The sequence below is a fragment of the Scatophagus argus genome, chromosome 1 (genome assembly GCF_020382885.2).
Source record: "Scatophagus argus isolate fScaArg1 chromosome 1, fScaArg1.pri, whole genome shotgun sequence".
Taxonomy (NCBI): domain Eukaryota; kingdom Metazoa; phylum Chordata; class Actinopteri; family Scatophagidae; genus Scatophagus; species Scatophagus argus.
In genome coordinates, this window is record NC_058493.1 from 28,718,691 (window position 1) to 28,736,475 (window position 17,785).

The window sequence follows — 17,785 nt, forward strand, 5'->3', positions numbered from 1 at the left end:
GTGGCGCGGTGTTACGATGGCGCAGCGGTAACCTTAGTAACACAGAACGTATATATAACGTTAGCCTATGGTTCTCTGAAGGTTAGTTAGAACCTAGCCAGTAAAGAAAGTTAAGGAGAAGGCGCCCATGGCCTTATTCACTCACTGTTATGCACGTCGTCCTAATTGAGTTCTGACTCAAGGGGCCTCAGAGCTCAAACGGTGAAAGGTCTGTTTGCCAACCTGGATGGCCGCGCCGCGTTCTTCTCCAGATCCCCAATGCAAAAAGCATGAAGACTGCAGCCTGTGAACGGAGAGTTGAGCTGAAGCAGTGGTTTGATCACGTGTTAACGGAGCGCCATGATGAGGACACTTCCATGTGCTTTGTGCATGTGGATTTAATGCACACCTGAATGATTTTGAGTTTTGTTTTGGGACAAATCCAGTGAGGAAACAGTGCGCATGCGTGCGCAGAGGCGACCTGCCGGCACACGACCAACAGCTTCACATCAGCATTCTTTCCCAGATACGGAATCGATTTCAGGACCACGACATGTTGATGTTTCTCTCCCTTCTCGACCAGCACGTCCAGGCATACAGGGAAAAGCAAGCGTTCTCCAGCCTGACACGGAGCCGCGGAACAAGGTCTGCCGAGACTTCTTCAGACCTCCATGTGATGTGTGCCATGGCTGATTTTGAAGGGAAGACTCGCTGAGCGTATGGGACAGCTTTACGCACTGGCCTGTCCCCGTGTCCGCTGCTGGACTGGACAGACACGGCTTTGGGCCTCCATGTCCACAGAAAAGGACTTATTGATGGAACTGAAACGCACGGATAAACTACAGCAGAGCCGTTGAAGTCTTCTTGAGGACAGAGAGGAGGACAAGCAGGTGCTGCGGAGGAGATCCGTGTCGGTGAGTTTTTAATGTGTTTATATGCGTCATTTTACTTCGTTATCGGCTCGTTGCTGACTTGTACGAAACGGCGACGATGCGCAGTTTATCGGACAAACTTGTTTAAGTTCTCGTACTTTTGGTGGACAAACGTTGATTAATCTCTTAAAATCCTCTTTTATTCTTGCGTTTTGACAGTATCCGTGACCTTGGTTTCCTGTGAATGCGAGCTTATTGATGTTAAATGCTCCGGAAGTGTAGCCCATAGTAAGGTGATGTAGTGTGTTCTGTGTGGATCCTCGAGCCCTGCTGTCGTGTTGATGGTATTATGAGGTGTAGCCTGTTAACTTAGATAGGACTATGACGTCACTGAAGGCCCAAAGGTGACATGCACGGCCCGCCATCTTGTCCAAGAATGCTTTTCTTTATTCAGCAGTCGAACACGTCAGGAATACATTTTATCATGTTTATTTATAATTCAATACAGTAACAGTATGGCCAGCCAGCACGGCCCTTCAACAACGCTGTGATCTTCTAGTTTGTCTCTTCGCTGTAGCCTCGCTTTAAGACTGAGGCTCAACTTAACAAGCTTCATGATAAGGAAACTTTGTGCCTCGAGGTTAACGTTCATCTTTACAGGCTAACTAAGCTGTGGCCATAAACAAACAGTTTTAACACGAGCTTCCAGGTAAAGTCAGGCCAAGTGAAAATAATCAATCACTTAAAAAAGAAACTCGATTAAAAAATAGTAAAGTTGATTTTTCTGAGCAGCAGGCTAAGAAACAAACAAAAACGATTTATGGTAACAGGACAAAGCAAATTATTTGCATTATTTTTTATTTCACTTGATGACTTTGATCAGCAAAACTGTCATTCGTTTGGATCACCAGTCTGTCCTCTTGAGTCAGGTTAATGAAAAAGATGAATGACTTGAGGATTTAACTTGTATTCTAACATGATGAAAGGTAGAAACACACTAAATGGCTCCTGTTCCCAGAAACACGACTTCAGACAGCGTCCTGAACACAGTCCAGGTGGTGCAGGTGGTGCTCTGTTGTTTCTACTCTCGACATGCGGCGTGGAGGCTGGAAAGTCTGCGTATCAGCGTGGCCTCCAAAACCCTGAGGAGAAGCGACGGATCCTGGTCCTGTGGGCGGAGCAGCTCCTGACCGACGGCGCCCAGCAGCAGGCGGTGGAAGTCGTCCCGCTCCAGGAGCCGATCCATGTTCTGCAGGAAGAATCCTTCACAGAACCTGCAGAGTTCAGCTCCTCCGTGGAGCTGCAAACAACAAACGCAACGCAAAGTCAGGTGACTGTGAGGAGCTGCAGACAGACAGACAATAAGAAGTGAACTTTGGTTATTCCAGCTAACAACAGCTCAGTTTTAAGGAACAACAGACATGTCAGTTCTGTTGTAGTAAATTATAGGAAACTATGGGACGTCTTAAAAGGCAAAACGTTTAACACTTCAAACTTTCCCCAAAGCAGGCGCACTGGTGTGGACCAGAAGCACAGCCGGCCACCAGGGGGCGCTCCTGGTGCTTCAGCTGCGTGTCATCCATCTTTACATACACGGCTGAACTGTGCACAGGTCTACTTGTCCGGTGCAGAGGAAAGTTGTCTCGTGTTGCTGTACCTTGGCGGCCTTGTAGACGTCGACGACAGTGTCCGGGGTCAGAGTCTGGGACAGCTTCGTCTCACAGCACCTCTGCAGCGCTCTGAGCTGGAAGAAAGACGCCACTGGCAGCAGCTGCAAACACACACAAGAGCTCCATGAACTCATGAAGGTGACTTGATGTTGATTCGGACCTGTTGTGATTCTGAACAAGGAGCAGCATAACTGCCCACAGAAATACATCCGTCCAGGTGACAGAATGAAAACACACCTGTGCTGCGTGTCTCTGTAGTAATGTTATCTGTGGACGCACTTCTAACACCTGTGTCCTTTATTTCATCCACAAGGAGAACATCAACACGTGTGGGTGTGGCCGGGCAGGTGAGAGACTGTACCTTCATGGCTTCAGACTGCGAGACCGTCAGTCCTTCGGTCCCTCCACAGTACAGAGACTTCATCATCATCTAGAGAGGAACATACACACCTGAGTGTGGGCCAGCAGTCACATCAACAGGTCAGGGGGCAAGTGAGCATCCTACCTGGAAGGTGCTGTAGGTCATGTGACTGATGTGGATGACGTCATCAGGGGAATCGCAGAGCATCTGTCGGAACCTGACGCATGACAGGATGAGAGTTTTACTTTGTGGCACTTTGTTATTGTGACACATTTTCAGTGTGTAAGCTTCACAACTGGATGTCTAAAAGTACTTTTTAAGTGCACTTTAAGTCACTCCTATAAGGTTTTATGTTAACACAGTCCAACAGAGGAACAGTCATGAAGCATCATGAATGCTTTATGATACACTATGAAAGCTGCCATAATGCACTAAAGATGACATGTGGTCTTCACAGAAAGTCTCAGTAAATGCTTTTATGAACTTAGTAAAACAAAATGAAATCAAATAATATTTACTAATGATAATAATTGAGTGGAAATGAGAATATAAAACCATAAAAGTGGAAACAAATAAAGTCCCGTTCACAGCTGTAATCTGGATGGTTGGGTTGTTTTTAAATAAAAAGATTATTAAATATGAGATTATATTCCCTTTATTTTTATCCTTCATTGCCATTTTTAATTTAATTTCAGCATCTTCCCTTTGTGTGAACGGTCTTATATTCTTTGCATTTTCTCTTTCTTCCTTTAAATGTTTTCATACTTGTAGAGCCCTTTGTGGTAGTTCAGATAAAGTCTGACTAGTTGAATGAGATAAAGTTAAAATATAGATAAAGATTAGCAGATAAAGAATTTGTCTTGGTGAAACAGGAACCTCGTTGTGTTCGGAGTAAGTCAGAGAAGAGAAATCAGACCGTTCAGAAGCCGACATCAGCAGCACCCGGTGAGCGAAGAACGGACGCCCGTCCACCATGAAGGTCACGTCGGACATCTCCTGGTTGTTCAGGAAATGAATATCTGAGGACAGAGACAAAGGTGCAGTCCTTCAGGCCGCTCGTTCGGCCGCAATTCGGCCAATCAATACGCTGTCACATGACTGCAGTGATGACTCACCTAGCTGTGTGGACAGAGTGATGTCCATGGGTGGGACGGGAGGAACAGGAGAGCAGCCGTAGCAGTGAGAGAAGACGGACGCCAGCCGCTTGGTGACCACGTAGTCCTGCAGGACGAACAACACGGCAGTCAGACTGAAGGAACATCACGAGGCATCACTTCATCACCCTGTGGCCGTGTGAAAGACATTCACACTCCTGAGAGACGTGGACGTAGCCTAGCTTAGCAGCTAGCCAAGCGCAGAAACTGGAAGCGGATCTTCTAAAAGGTGCCTTCAAGAGCACCAGAAGTTACACTTCACATGAGCACACTGAGCAGGTGTACAAACTATTTAAGGTCCTTTTCACGTCTGCAAGCTGTTTTGTTACGTTTTCAGTTTCAAGTTGGATATTTAAACACTTTTGAGTCTTGCAAGTGTTGACTTGCTGCCTCTTGTGGCCATTCGAGGAACTGCAGCTTCTAGCTTTACTTTTCAGGCCCACAGGCTGCTGCTTGAGTAAAGACTTTTATTTGTTGAGTACTGATTTAAAAGATTTAAAAACTGTGTTCTAACATGACGGTCCAGTATAGCAGCAGACAGAGAGAGGCGTTCAGCTGTACCTTGCTGGTTTCTAGCATGTTGAACATGAGCGGCACGCCGGTGGAGAGGAGCTCAGGGCTGTAGTCCTCCGCCCTGATGGAGGGGAACTCTGTGAGGAGGGAGACGATGACTTTGTCCCTGCACAGCTCCCGGGCTCTAAGGAGGGACTGCAGCCAGATGTGGAGCCTCCAGGGGACACCTGGACACAGCAGGAGGAGGCACACACTCAGACAACATGAGAAGGTGATCGGCGGTTTTTGCACAACAGACGAAAACCAGCTGCGAGCAGGTCGCTGAAACGTGCACACTCCTTTGGGACTCTTTTCAAGAACAACTTTTAACATGACACAGAGTTACCATGAGAAAACTGTTCCTCCTCGTTGTTTTCTGTCGTGTCTGAGTTCACAGGCCTCTCTAGCATCAAGGTTTTACTTTATGGTGCAGGAAAAGAGTGATTCCCCTTCAGGGTCTGAGGACTGAGACAGTTGGACACGCTGAGCTCACCCATCTCCCTGAGCTCCAGGGTTACGTCCAGGTAACCGTGCTCTGCGCTGTAGTAGGCGGCCTGCTGCAGGGCTTTCATCCTGGCCTTACACGGTCTGGGGACAGGACTCAGGCAGTTGGGGGCTACCGTTTTTGCATCCCGGTTGTCCTCCTCGTCCTCCTCCACTCCTTCAGCCAGGATCTCCTCCAGAGAGAGGATGTCCTCCTTCCTGTGCTGGGGCTGCAGCAGCAGCCTCCTCAGGACGTTCCTGTGGGGGAGGACAGGACGGGTGAAGCTTTGCTAGTCGTAGTCTGGGGTTACAGGTGTGCACCTGTGTGCACCTGTGTTCACTGAGGAACATCATGTACATCACATGCACGAGAATCGACCTTAAAACACGGCCGCCACTGTGACGACTCCTCACATCAACAGTGAAGTGTGGGTTACAGTGCAGTTTGTGTTTTACTGCCTTCTTGATTTTATTCTTCTGTTTTTGCTTTCCATGTGGTTTTTGGGAGGCTTCCTACAAAGAGATCTGGCCATCTTTACATGGTCGTCTCACCTGTGACCGTGCGCCGCAGCGTAGCTGAAGCAGTTCATGTCCTCGTGCAGCGGCGACGTCAGTGAGCTCCCATCATGCACTCTGAGCAGAGGGTCTGCTCCATGAGCGAGCAGCAAGCTCACCATCTCGTAGTGACCTGTCACAGAGAGAGAGGCCTGAGCATGTACCTGTGCTCACCTGTGGCCTGTTTCACTGATCGAGCACTGACCCCACACGGCTTTGCCTCCATGATTCCAGCCTACAAACTACTGGACAACTTTTGAAAAAGCAACTGGAGCGAGACAGAAAACACGCGGGAGTCGGACAGCTTGGCGAGTTTGTTGTTGGATAGGAATGCATCTAAACATGAAAATCACAAGAGAACTCAAAGGCTGTGAACATTTAAGATGCTCTTCCTGTCGTGACAAACACCAACAAAGACTGCAGGGAGTCAGAACTGAGAGCTCAACACGTCAGACTGAGCCTACAGGGATCCTTCCCTTTGCGTTTTAACTTATCACATCTTTACGCCCTAAAATACCCGACTGGTCTGGAGACAAACCTGGATGCGGAAATGAATCCACTAACAGATACCTGCAGCAGCAGCCAGCTGCAGCGGCGTCTCGGCTGCGATCTCCTGACCGTCCAGCAGGGCTCCACCCTCCACGTCCGCTCCGGCCTCCAGCAGCAGCTGCCAGGACACCACACGTTAGAGACAAACTGACCTCTGACCACACCCTGCAGCGATGTCACAGTGTACTGACGCACCCGGCGGTACACTGTGACATCACAGCAGGGAGCAGAAACCATCTCAGCAGTGTTATATATTCAGCCTTCTGTCAGGGGTGTCAAACATCAGCATAATGGTTGGCCTCGAAGGGCCACATTAACAGTATGAACGTAACAAAATGCAATGTAATTTAAAATAAATGAAACTACACCTTATTATATTGTTATTTAACTGTTTCTGTGTTTATTATGTATTCAACTACGACACAACCAACACACGACAGAAGCATCATTTTACAAAACAGTGAGGTAATGCTGCCTGTCCCTAAACACACAGGTAGATCCTCCTCCTCCTGAGACACCTGTCTCACACACCTTCATTCACAGCTCATGTCCTGGGAATAACACACACTAAACAAAACGCAAGCACAATCACTACATTGTACACACATTCTACTGTTCTTAGTCTTGGTAAATAAAACTCATTTATTAAACAAAAGTAAAAAACAAGTGGAAAGGGGGATTTTTGAAAATGCTTACCTATTTTGTCTGGCCGGATGTCTGACGCCGTTTTGCCTCGGTCAAGGTGTCCACGTGGTGTCAAGGTGTCCACGTGGTGTCAAGGTGTCTCAGGTCCTGAGCCGAGGCAACCCGCAAAACAGCGTGGAGGTTGTCATGGGTGATGCGTGAGCTGTGCTTGGTCTTGTTTAAATCCATAACTGAAACATGTGTTGGCACAGACAGCTGCTCCAAACACGGACCGGACACGGACCGGACACGGACCGGACACGGGCAGCATGCAGTCGGAGCCGAGGCGTCAAACCGGGGGGCAGTGGACGGTAAAAGTCCTGGACTGCAGCATCTTTGCTGAAGCTCAACTAACCCGTCTGAAGGTGCTGGGCGGTGACAGGACTGGCACAGATGTCAAGACCAGACTGCTGAGGAGCGCGCATCAAACTCACGTGTTAACCGGCTCGGTTTGGTAGCCAACCGGGGACATGAAGAAGCACCGGGAACGGAGGCGGAGAAGCGGGCGAGCTTGTCCAGTTCCACCTGGCACTTCCTTAGGTCGAGTTTACGCTGGAAAGCTGCGATCGTGTCGGGCACCTGCGTGATGACGTGTTTCCGCCCCTGCTCAGTTACGTCGCACAGCCAGTTTGGATCCAACAGTCCAGCCAGCGGGTTTGCTTTGCTCTGCATGAAAAGCGCGATTCCTTCTGGTCTGAGGACTTTGCTGCCACTCAGCCGCCTCACTTCCGCCCGGTACGACACACCTCCACGCACGAGCAGCTGGAACTGCCGGTGACTCAGGCCGCGCGCCCGAATAAAGTTCACGGTTGTCGTGACCGTGGTCATCATATCATCCAGCTCCAGAACCTTTCCACACACAGCTTCTTGATGGATGACGCAATGACGTTACCGGGGGCGCGTGACAGTTTCCACGCCTCGCGGGTGCTCCATCTGTAGTTAGTCCCACCAGCTTACGGACTTCTCCACTGCCCCAAACGTGTCCCGACCCGTCAGGGTACCGTGCGTGGCGGCTTCCTCCAACAGCTCTTCCGTGACAGAGAGGTCCGGCTTCACACCTCTCATAACAGACGTGCATCCACGTCGCCTGTGCTTTCAGCCGCAGCCAATGAAAACGCTAGACAGCTCCGCGTCTCTTCGGCCAGCCGTGCTGAGATTTCCTGCCGGTTCCTTAACTCGTTCCGCGACGGTGTTTCTTGACAAACTGACATTTTGAAAAGACTGTTCACACACCTGTTCACACACCTTCAGCGTGCACGTTTCAAAAATGCACCCTCTGAAAAAGACTTTGAAGCTCGAGCGATTTCTTCAGCCTCAACGAAGCTGGCTTTCACTGCTGCGTCGTTTTGGGCCGTAGCTTTTGTGAACACAGCCTGCCTTTTAATTCTGCTGCAATTCTTTGCTTTTCTTGGAGGCCGAAGTGGGCACACGACCGACCCCGCCTCATAACATACAAGACATGCCGGTTTTTCACCGTGAAGTACAAACATGGATTCGCTTTCCCATCGTCCGTGAAAGCGCCTTCCTTGTGCATCATTTTTCTCTTCTTGGACGTGTTTTGGACTTGCGTGAAACAAGTTAACTTGTTAAAACATCAGCCGCGTCACGCGTGCAGCCGGCGTAAACACACTCTTGTCCGCAAAGCCCACAATGCATTTCGGTTTTACCACTCTGCTACGTCACGCTTTCGCGCCCTACTGGTGAGATATCGATACTGCATTGTGGGAGATGTAGTTTACGGCCAACCAGCGCTTTTCAGCAGCATACAGTAAACTTATTTAAAGACAATCATGCACAAACTCTCGCGGGCCACAGAAAATGACGTGGCGGCCCTTTCAGTTTCACACACGTGTGTTAGAAAGATTAATGGCCCAGAGGTTAGACTCAAGCTGAACAGGCTCTTCCTCTGAACCCACTGAAACGTGTCTGACTGCAGTCTGCGGTCCTCACCTGAGCCACAGACAGGTGACCGTGCAGCACCGCCAACGTCAGAGCCACCCAGCGCCGGCCGCCGGGGTGAACTGAAGGGTGTCTGGCGGAGCAGCCTGGGACCTGAACAACACACACACATCTCTGTCACACACAGCACGCAACACGCAGCAGCTGTGATGTAAACAGCTGAGTCAGCAGCTGTGTTTTTACCTGCAGGTCCAGGTGAGCTCCGGCCTCTACCAGCATCTGCACCAGAGCCTCATCTCCGGCCGCAGCGGCGTACATCAGAGGAGTCATTCCCTGCAGGAACACATGCACAGTGCACACAGGTGACCGCCATTCTGCCTGACCAATCACAGCCTCCGAACCGTCAAAGGAAGGTTTTAAGCCTGTGACCTTCCACTGTTCTGCCTGTGGGATGTTAAACCGTGTAGGACTTTAAACTGAGGTCTGAACTGGACTGTCACTGATCCTACCTGGTGCCCCCCCCCCCTCACCTGGTCATCCATGGTGTTCACCCCCTCAGCTCCCAGCAGCTGCGTGGCCTGATGGACCAGATCTGCTCGGCCGCACGAGAGCATCCTGAAGCCCAAACCCAGCTGGAACCTGGCCGAAGCAGCTCCTGCATCCAAACATTTGAACGACTGGAAACAGCACTCGGACCTGCAGGGACACGAGAGGCTTTGAGTCCGGGCCGACAGAAGGAGCAGCTCAAGGTCCCGGGGCCTCCAGGATTCAACAGTCACTAACTAACAGCTCACTGATTGGCTCCTCACTTTAGCTGTCTGGGCTCACAGTCCAGTCCTGGGAGGAGCTGCCTGGCTGTCTGTCTGACATCATCGCTGTCCACCAATAGGCTGCGGCGATGTTCGGCGTGCACCACGGCCACTCTGATCCACTCCATGAGAGGAGGGAGGAGCAGGAAGGGTCTGGAGGAGAGTTCAGAGGAGGCTCGGTTATTTTTGGCTTTCAGTTCATTTATTTTTATGATCATTTTTGGTTTGGACTTTTGAATTATGTGTCATTCTTTCTGTTCATTTGTCTGACGTGTCAAACTGCCTGCGGAGGATCTGAATACGAGATTACAGAACGATGAGAATGAAGCGATTCGTCGATGTTTATGGAACCAATACGTACAGCTCGATGACAACAACACACACACCTCTCTCTGTTCAGCATCATGGTCGGAGGCTCCAGGTTGGGATTTTCCAGTGACTCCATCTCCAGGCTGGACAGGAAGTAGTAGAGCGTTCGGAGGGCGTCCGGCGCCCAGGACACTGACGGCTGATTGGCTGAGCGGGCGGGGCTGATGGAAGGGCTTGAGCTGCGCAGACGCTGCATGTGATGCATCGCTCGAGACACCAGATCACCTGCAGGAAGAAGGAAGCATCAGGTGAGCCATCGTGGACTGACGGTCATCTTTAACGGACAGGAAGCTGCGGCGTAGTTTCATGCAAACAGATGTGGGGGTTCAGGTTGATTTGAGCACTTTATGCAGGTTCTGGGTTGGGAATGTGAGGGCAGAAACAAGTCGGCAGCTCACACCTTCAGGTGACACGCAGCAGAATTCAGCAACGCGTGAAGTCGATCTTATGCAGCTTGAAGCGTCCGCATTACAGAACTTCAAAATGAAGAGTGTGTGTGATAAATAAAAACTCCTGAATACAGAACAGAACTGCAAACACTAATCAATTTGCAGTTTGTTAAATCAACTTCAACACTGTGAGTCAGGAGGGGACTTGTTGGCTTGTGGTTTGGTTGTTCTCTAAGAGGGAACTCGGAGGACTGAGGGGCTTCGTGGTCACGTTAACATGTCATCAGACGGTCCATAAACTGCCATGAACACTCGACGCACTGAGCTCTTTTATTTTCCCTCCATAATGAGTGTTCAGATAATGAGGTACGGTGGCCTGCAGGGTGTGAAGGTGCCCTTGTTGTCTGGACACAAGCCACGGGTTGTTATGTAACCGAAGGGGAGCCGGCAGCGTCTAACGACCTGTCCCAGGAGCCCGACGCTGGTCACAGCTTAAACAAACACACTGAAAACACAGGAGGCGTCTGTGGCTGCAGCAACACACACACACACACACACACTTACTGAGCTCGGCGATGCTGCCCACACAGGTGGTGAGCAGAGCCTGTTCCAGCGTTCGCAGCTCCAGCTGGATGTAGGGGTCCTCCCGGCTCTCCATCGAATCCTCAGGAACCTTTGTGTAGGGGCTGACGTGGGCCGGCAACGACAGCTCACCTGAACGCACACACAAACAAACAAACAAGGGTCAACAGAGACTCTTCAGTGACGGCCGGTGGCTTCAGGTGGTGGATGTTGATGTCAGTCAGTCCACCGATTCGGTTCGACCTCCAGGATGAGCCCACATAACTTTGGTGGGTCCCCCCTGGAGACTGTAACACAGGTACACAACATAGACAAAAGTATCCAGACACCCCCTCTTGGTGGGGCTGCTCCTCAGGGCGAAACACTCCAACATGTTGTGGAAAACTGTTAGAGCTGCAAAGCTGTCTGTGTTTAGAATTTAGTCACTTTGAGTTCTTATAAAATGAGAATTTTATAGACAAACATTAACTGATCAATTGTGAAAATTATCATTAGTTACAGCCCTAATTTTAAGTGAAACATTTCAATAAACAATGGATGAATTCTCACGAAATGTTTAAATAACAATACCTCTGACACAGGGCCAGATGGACACACACACACACACACACACACACACACACACACACACACACACACACACACACACACACACTGGGTCCTGCTGAATCGGGTATTTGCCGACTCCTGATCCTCCACACAATGGAAACAGATTCAGTGAGAACAAAAACCCTCCTGCAGCAGATTCACACCCAGCTGGAATCGACCACAACCACACAGTCACATGTGGATAATCACCATCATCATCATCATCATCACCATCACCACCACGCAGCTCACAGTGACTGAAGCTCAGGAACCAGTTTTCAGCTCGATGAACGTAAACAAAACGTTCTGCGTCAAGTGAACCTGCCGCAGACAGTCAGACAGAACTGGTCCAGGATCTGTCCCAGAGTGGTCCTGGTCGGAGGAGGACGACTCCTGTTTGCATCAGTGTCAGCCTGAAGCTAAAGTCAACTCTTTTCCTTCACAGAACCCCTTCACAGTTTTATTTTTCTACACGACAGAACATGAAATCGTGTTCGCAGTTTGCAGTGGAGCGAGTGCCGACCTCCACCCGTGTGTCGGACGCAGGACTGATCGCTGTGTCCTGGAACACACACCTCAGCTTTGTAAGTGGAAGAAAGACGTGAGTGTGGCAGCTAATTGGTGCAGATTAACCTGCAGTGTTTACACTCACAGCGAACAAGCAGCTATTGACCAGGCCACAACAGGAGGCCAGTCTGCACAGCACAAATCACCGCTTTCTGATCCCTACCTGTGTAGTCCTGAACCCGACACACACACACACACACACACACACACACAGCGATTAAGTCATTTCCTTCGCCTCTCGAGTTGTGTGTACGTGTGGCCGAATAAAAACAGAATGTTTAACAACCTCCAAGTCTACAACTGCATCCTCAGAGTGTGTGTGTGTGTGTGTGTGTGTGTGTGAAGTGAAAACAGAGACACACTCACCACCGTACCTGAAAACAACAGCTCTTTTCTGCTGACTGCTATAAATGCTGTGAGTGTTTGGTGGGGACAATAGAAGCACAGTGAGTGAAGGGGTGTGTGTGTGTGTGTGTGTGTGTGTGTGTGTGTGTGTGTGTGTTTTAAGATCAAAACTGACATCTCGTGGATAAACTGAGCAGCAGCTCTGCTGAATAAGCAGAACTTTGTATGAAATAAACCTTGTGTGTTTACCAGACAGGAAGCTAAAGAAGCGGGACTCATCTGAACTGGACCGAACTTGTCCAGCTGGTTCTGTACCGCCACTCGTCCAGAGTTCATGTGAAACACGCAGGCAGCAGCGGCGGGAAGACTTTGCTTTGGTAGTGTAATCTGGTTTAAACCTGCAGGCGGCTCGTCTGGAGCCCCGGGGGCTCAGGCTCTCACACGGTTGACACAAGACTTCACAGACGTGGACAGCGAGCCGCGAGCTGCTGTTAGCGGCAGAGCACAGCCGGACCGCGGCTCATTAAACCATGTTAAATCATGCAGACAGGCCTCCTGAGACACCCGCGTCCCTCCTGTCACGAAGACGCCTGCTGTTTAATTAAGGAGGCGTGTAAAGTCGTCAGCCTCTGATGAATCGTTTAGTGGTGATTGTTTCATCATTCAACGCTGCTGCTGCTGCTGGCTCCGTCCTTTAATCGCAGCACCGCAGCCACTTCTTCTTCTTCATCCAGTTTTCATGGAGGCCATATGGGGAGAACATCATCTGACGGCGAGTGTTGGATTACTGCCTGCTCTGGACACTTTGTCCAGCTGTGTCTCTCCTCTTCCTCTTCGTCCCGAGGATCAGCAGTGGAGTTCAGGGTTCAGGCTCAGGGTTGTTCTGTCTGAACTAAGCAGCAGTCAGCTGCTGGGTCTGATGGGTCTGGAGTCACTGACAAACACTGACTGATGCGACTTGTAGACGAGTCAGCACAACAGGTTAACTCCTCACACGTTTCCAATCAGTTCAGCGCAGTTCAGCTCAGTCCTGCAAGCTTATCGAGACACACGGCAAACACTCGCAAACACAAATCGGCCTCGCTTTTCTGACTATTTCATATTTTGAGTTGAAACAACCCGTTGAACTGTGACTAAACGTCCGACATTAAAGTGGCGGAACAGAAAGATTTAATGTGCAGATCAGTGGCTGGAAACTGGAGCCACGACGCGGATCAGCTTCCTGTCCCGAACTCGGCGTGATGATGATGACATTACAAGCTGTGCAGGATCCACGCAAACAGACAGGAAGTGTTTTCTCACATTTCACTGCTGGGACTTTCTTTGATCATCAGCTCCGATCTGCTGCTCCAACACCATCCTCGTGTGTGTGTGTGTGTGTGTGTGTGAGTGTGTGTGCATGTGAGTGTGTGTGTGAGTGTTTCGTAGGAGGCGGCTGACACGCACTCGTTTACTTCACTCGCTGCTTCCTGCTCGCTCTCACGGGAGACGAGTTTGAAGCCCGTTTCCCAGCATGCAGCGGGCAGCAGGCACACGACCTCCATGGTCGTGTTTGCCACAGAAAGAGCGACTGACCGAGTCTGAATAATCCAAGTTGAATCTGATTTGCCTCTAAAAGCAGCTGATTTGTGCCCGAGTGGTTCCTGATTTTTGGTTATTTTTAGATGTAATTTGGTTTTAGAAACACTCAACATCATCTCTGATATTTGAGCGGTCAGTCGAGGTCCATTTAGCTGACCTGGAGATTTCAGTCATGTCAATTGTCAAAGCTCAGATTTCCATTTTTACATCATGACCTTCCCAAAGATGACCAAACAGATCTCAAGATGTCTAAGAGCCATTACTGGAGCTTTATGGCAGTGACAGCTGGGCACATGTGCCAACAAGCACGTTTTCCAAAATGTTGGACTGTTCCTTTACACATCCTCCACTAGAGCTGCAACCATTAACCAATCAGCTGAAAAAAAAATTTATCAATTGTCAAATATTTTGATCAGTTTTTGATCAGTTCATTGATTTGAGTAATTTAATCCCGGGTTCCAGCTTCTTAAAAGGTGAAGATTTTCTGATTTCTTTACTTCTATATGACAGTAAGCGAACATCTTCAGGTTGTGGACAAAACAAGACATTCGATGATGCCATTGTCTGACATTTCATAGGATAAACAACTCATCAATGAATCATTAAAATAATCAGCAGATGAAACCCGGCCGGCATCAGTCGCTTCAAACTGCTGACTCGGTGGTGTGTGGAGACCAATCTGCAGGCTGCAGCAGCTCAGACCTTACGACTGTTAATGACAGGTTTGTTAGCAAGCAGATCAGGACGTGAGTGACTACAGTTAGCTACAGTTGGCTAATGTTGGCTAATGTTGGCTATAGTTAACTACAGTTGGCTACAGTTAGCTACAGTTAGCTACAGTTGGCTACTGTTGGCTAATGTTGGCTATAGTTAGCTACAGTTAGCTACAGTTGGCTAATGTTGGCTACAGTTAGCTACAGTTAGCTACAGTTGGCTAATGTTGGCTATAGTTAGCTACAGTTAGCTACAGTTGGCTAATGTTGGCTATAGTTAGCTACAGTTGGCTAATGTTGACTATAGTTAGCTATAGTTAGCTACAGTTGGCTACTGTTGGCTATAGTTAGCTACAGTTGGCTAATGTTGGCTATAGTTAACTACAGTTGGCTACAGTTAGCTATAGTTAGCTACAGTTAACTACAGTTGGCTACAGTTAGCTACAGTTGGCTAATGTTGGCTATAGTTAGCTACAGTTGGCTAATGTTGGCTATAGTTAACTACAGTTGGCTACAGTTAGCTATAGTTAGCTACAGTTGGCTAATGTTGGCTATAGTTAGCTATAGTTAGCTACAGTTGGCTACTGTTACATACAGTTAGCTACAGTTAGCACAGTTCACCGCGGAGCTTGCGGGGCTGAGCATCCTCCCAGTGAACACGATTGGACACCAAACTGGGACCAGACACAAACAGTCCATCTAGCGGTACAAAGCGGTATTACAGACAGGATGAGCCGCGGCTAGCTGTTTAGCGTGCTAACTTCAGTACATATCTCTGCTACACAAAACAGAGACGTCTCTGGCATAATGTCAACACGGTTGTTTCCTCAGTTCAGTATTTTAATGTTCTAAACTAAAATTCAGGTCATATCTTACGAAATGCACCTTTAACATACAGTTTTAAGTTACTCAGAGGACGTGGGTTCATGTGAACCACCTCGCTCTCACACACACCCGATACACAGAAAACATCCCAGTGAGCGTCTGACCGCAGACGTTTATCACAAAGGATCTTTCACTTCCGTATCCGTTATTACCCCAAATGCCCGTTTCCTGTCTGAGGGGTTTTCCCATCACACTCTTCATGCTGTTGGTAGACCTCTTAACATGCTGTTAATTATAGATTATTATCATCATCCGGACTGCTCTCTGAGCAGTTAGGCTCTCGTGTCCTGCAAAACCGCTCAGCTTTAACACGGGACCCCCGTGAGGACCTGGACCCTGAGCCGACCCCACAGCTCGGGACCTGGACCCTGAGCCGACCCCACAGCTCCGAGATGAGGGACTGTGAGAGTTTTCACTGGTGAACATGAGACAAGCGTGTCGGACACTCATCTAATATCTGGGAATTACAATATCAACACTGAAATCTATCTGCATCTTGATGTTCAGTGTTTCTGTTCATCAGTCTCTGGATTCTTGTAAGAAAAGAGAAAACACTGGACTGTCAACGAATCGCTTAATGTAACCCGAAAATACCGATTAAGGTTTCACTGCGCATGCGCACAGAATTCTACCAGTTTCTCCCTCGGGAATCAGTGAAGCCTCGGGAATCAGTGAAGCCTCATCTTATCTTCAGACTGTGTTTTCCGTGTGACAAACAGTTTAAAATCAGATTCGGTCTGAAGCGAGCAGATCCTCGTGGACTGACTGTGTGATGTTTGCGTCCTGTTGGCAGCTCATTTACTGCTGCTGGGACCCACTTGGCGTCAGCTTTCGTGCTGTTTTGATTTTGGGAGGTCAAGAGAAATCGTGTCACGGGGTATTTGAACTCACCATGGGCATTTTTTCCACACATCAGATGCTCGTAGACCTGCAGCAGCCCCCACAGCTCCGCGTCGTTCTTCACGGCTCCGTCCAGCAGCTCTGCGGTCACCTGGCAGCAGGTGAGCCCGCGGTCCTGCTCCTCCTGCTCCGCGGTCAGCCTGGCCGCCTGCAGCGCCCGGCCGACCACCTCCTCCATCAGACCCTCCACGGAGGCGGCCAGGCAGACGGCCGCGTACTCGTGCACGCGCACCGACACGCGTGTTTCCACCATCCACCTGAAGAAGCGGCCCACGGACAGAGTGAGTCCGCAGAGCGCGGACTTGCTGCGCTGCCGCGCGGTGTCCCCGGAGCTCATGCAGTGCAGAGACACGGCCCTCACCGCCGAGGAGACGCACCGCTCGGCCAGACCCCAGCTCAGCACGAGCCTCACCGCGCTCTGCACCTCCAGGCGCGTGCACCGCCTGTGCAGCTCGCTCAGCCGCTGCGCCTCCTGGGAGATCCGCACCAGAGCCCTCCGGAGCAGGACGGACAGCCGATGGACAGCGTCTCCCGTGAACGGCGCATCCGAGCCGGCGACTCGACGCACGACTTCCCGCAGCTCCTGCTCGGTCCAGGGATACTCCTCCAGCTCGGGCAGGCAGGGACACTTGGCAAGGATGTCCGCCGCGTCCTCCGGCAGCGTGCTCACCGTGTCCCAGCTGCCGTTCCTGCTGTACAGAGAGCCGGCGTGCTGCCACCAGGTGCTCCGAGGAGGAGGGCTGGTGTGCGGCTGAGACCGCCTCGACCTGCCGGAGGAGGACAGGCTGAGGGACGGACACGGTTCTCCGACCACGTAGCCCGAATCCAGGCTCAGGTCCTCCAGGGTTTTCACCAGAGCACTGCTGGACATGATGTCGAGGATTTTTTTCAATCGAACCAGTTTACGCACAGTGGAGAACAGAGCAGAAGATTTCCATTAAATCCAGATGAAGGTCCCAGTTTGGTGGAGGTCAGCAGCAGGCCGTCCCGCTGCGCTTCGGCTGACCCAAATATGAAGGGCATGAAAACTGTGACGGACCAATCAGGTCCAGGGTCCAGTAATAACTCAGGTGAGATTACTGCTGCCCTACAGCGCCCCCCTGCGGCCACACGTGGATTACAGTCAGCACCGCAGATGCACTGAAGCTGCGTTTATTCTCCTGGAGAGACAAATGAGTCTTCTGGTTGATTTTCCAAAAACAGAGCCACACTGGAAGTGTGTTTCTCACTGCTTTTCAGGAAAGAAGCTGAACCAACCAAAAATCAAGCATAATTTTACCAAAAAATGAGCATATGCTT

At 50.0% G+C, this 17,785-nt stretch overlaps 1 protein-coding gene and 1 long non-coding RNA gene across 2 annotated transcripts; one reads left to right on the top strand and one right to left on the bottom strand.

Annotated features, from left to right (window-relative positions):
* Positions 1–28: 28 nt before the first annotated feature.
* Positions 29–3,517, top strand: LOC124063993. Its single transcript, XR_006844194.1, has 4 exons — positions 29–893; positions 1,870–2,181; positions 2,358–2,738; positions 2,835–3,517. It is a non-coding gene; the product is annotated as an uncharacterized LOC124063993 (long non-coding RNA).
* LOC124063699 (ankyrin repeat and BTB/POZ domain-containing protein 2-like) lies at positions 1,327–17,778 on the bottom strand. The gene is made up of 17 exons (XM_046397622.1): positions 16,478–17,778; positions 10,890–11,039; positions 9,954–10,161; positions 9,568–9,720; positions 9,289–9,454; positions 9,002–9,091; positions 8,810–8,911; positions 6,197–6,293; positions 5,624–5,759; positions 5,082–5,329; positions 4,598–4,776; positions 3,998–4,103; positions 3,799–3,901; positions 3,027–3,099; positions 2,883–2,951; positions 2,509–2,622; positions 1,327–2,151 (listed from the first exon to the last, which is right to left on the bottom strand). Exons 1-17 carry the CDS (start codon positions 17,355–17,357, stop codon positions 1,933–1,935), a joined length of 3,093 nt encoding a protein of 1,030 aa, XP_046253578.1. The 5' UTR covers positions 17,358–17,778; the 3' UTR covers positions 1,327–1,932.
* Between the last annotated feature and the right edge of the window lie 7 nt (positions 17,779–17,785).

Bases quoted from the DNA above. Each gene is read 5' to 3' on its own strand.
- LOC124063699 (XM_046397622.1), bottom strand. From the start codon at position 17,357: ATGTCCAGCAGTGCTCTGGTGAAAACCCTGGAGGACCTGAGCCTGGAT. The intron at 9,721-9,953 runs GTGTGTGTGTTG...ACTCTCCTCCAG, and splicing joins ATGATGCTGAACAGAGAGAG to ACCCTTCCTGCTCCTCCCTC. The intron at 9,455-9,567 runs GTGAGGAGCCAA...GTGTCCCTGCAG, and splicing joins TGTGAGCCCAGACAGCTAAA to GTCCGAGTGCTGTTTCCAGT.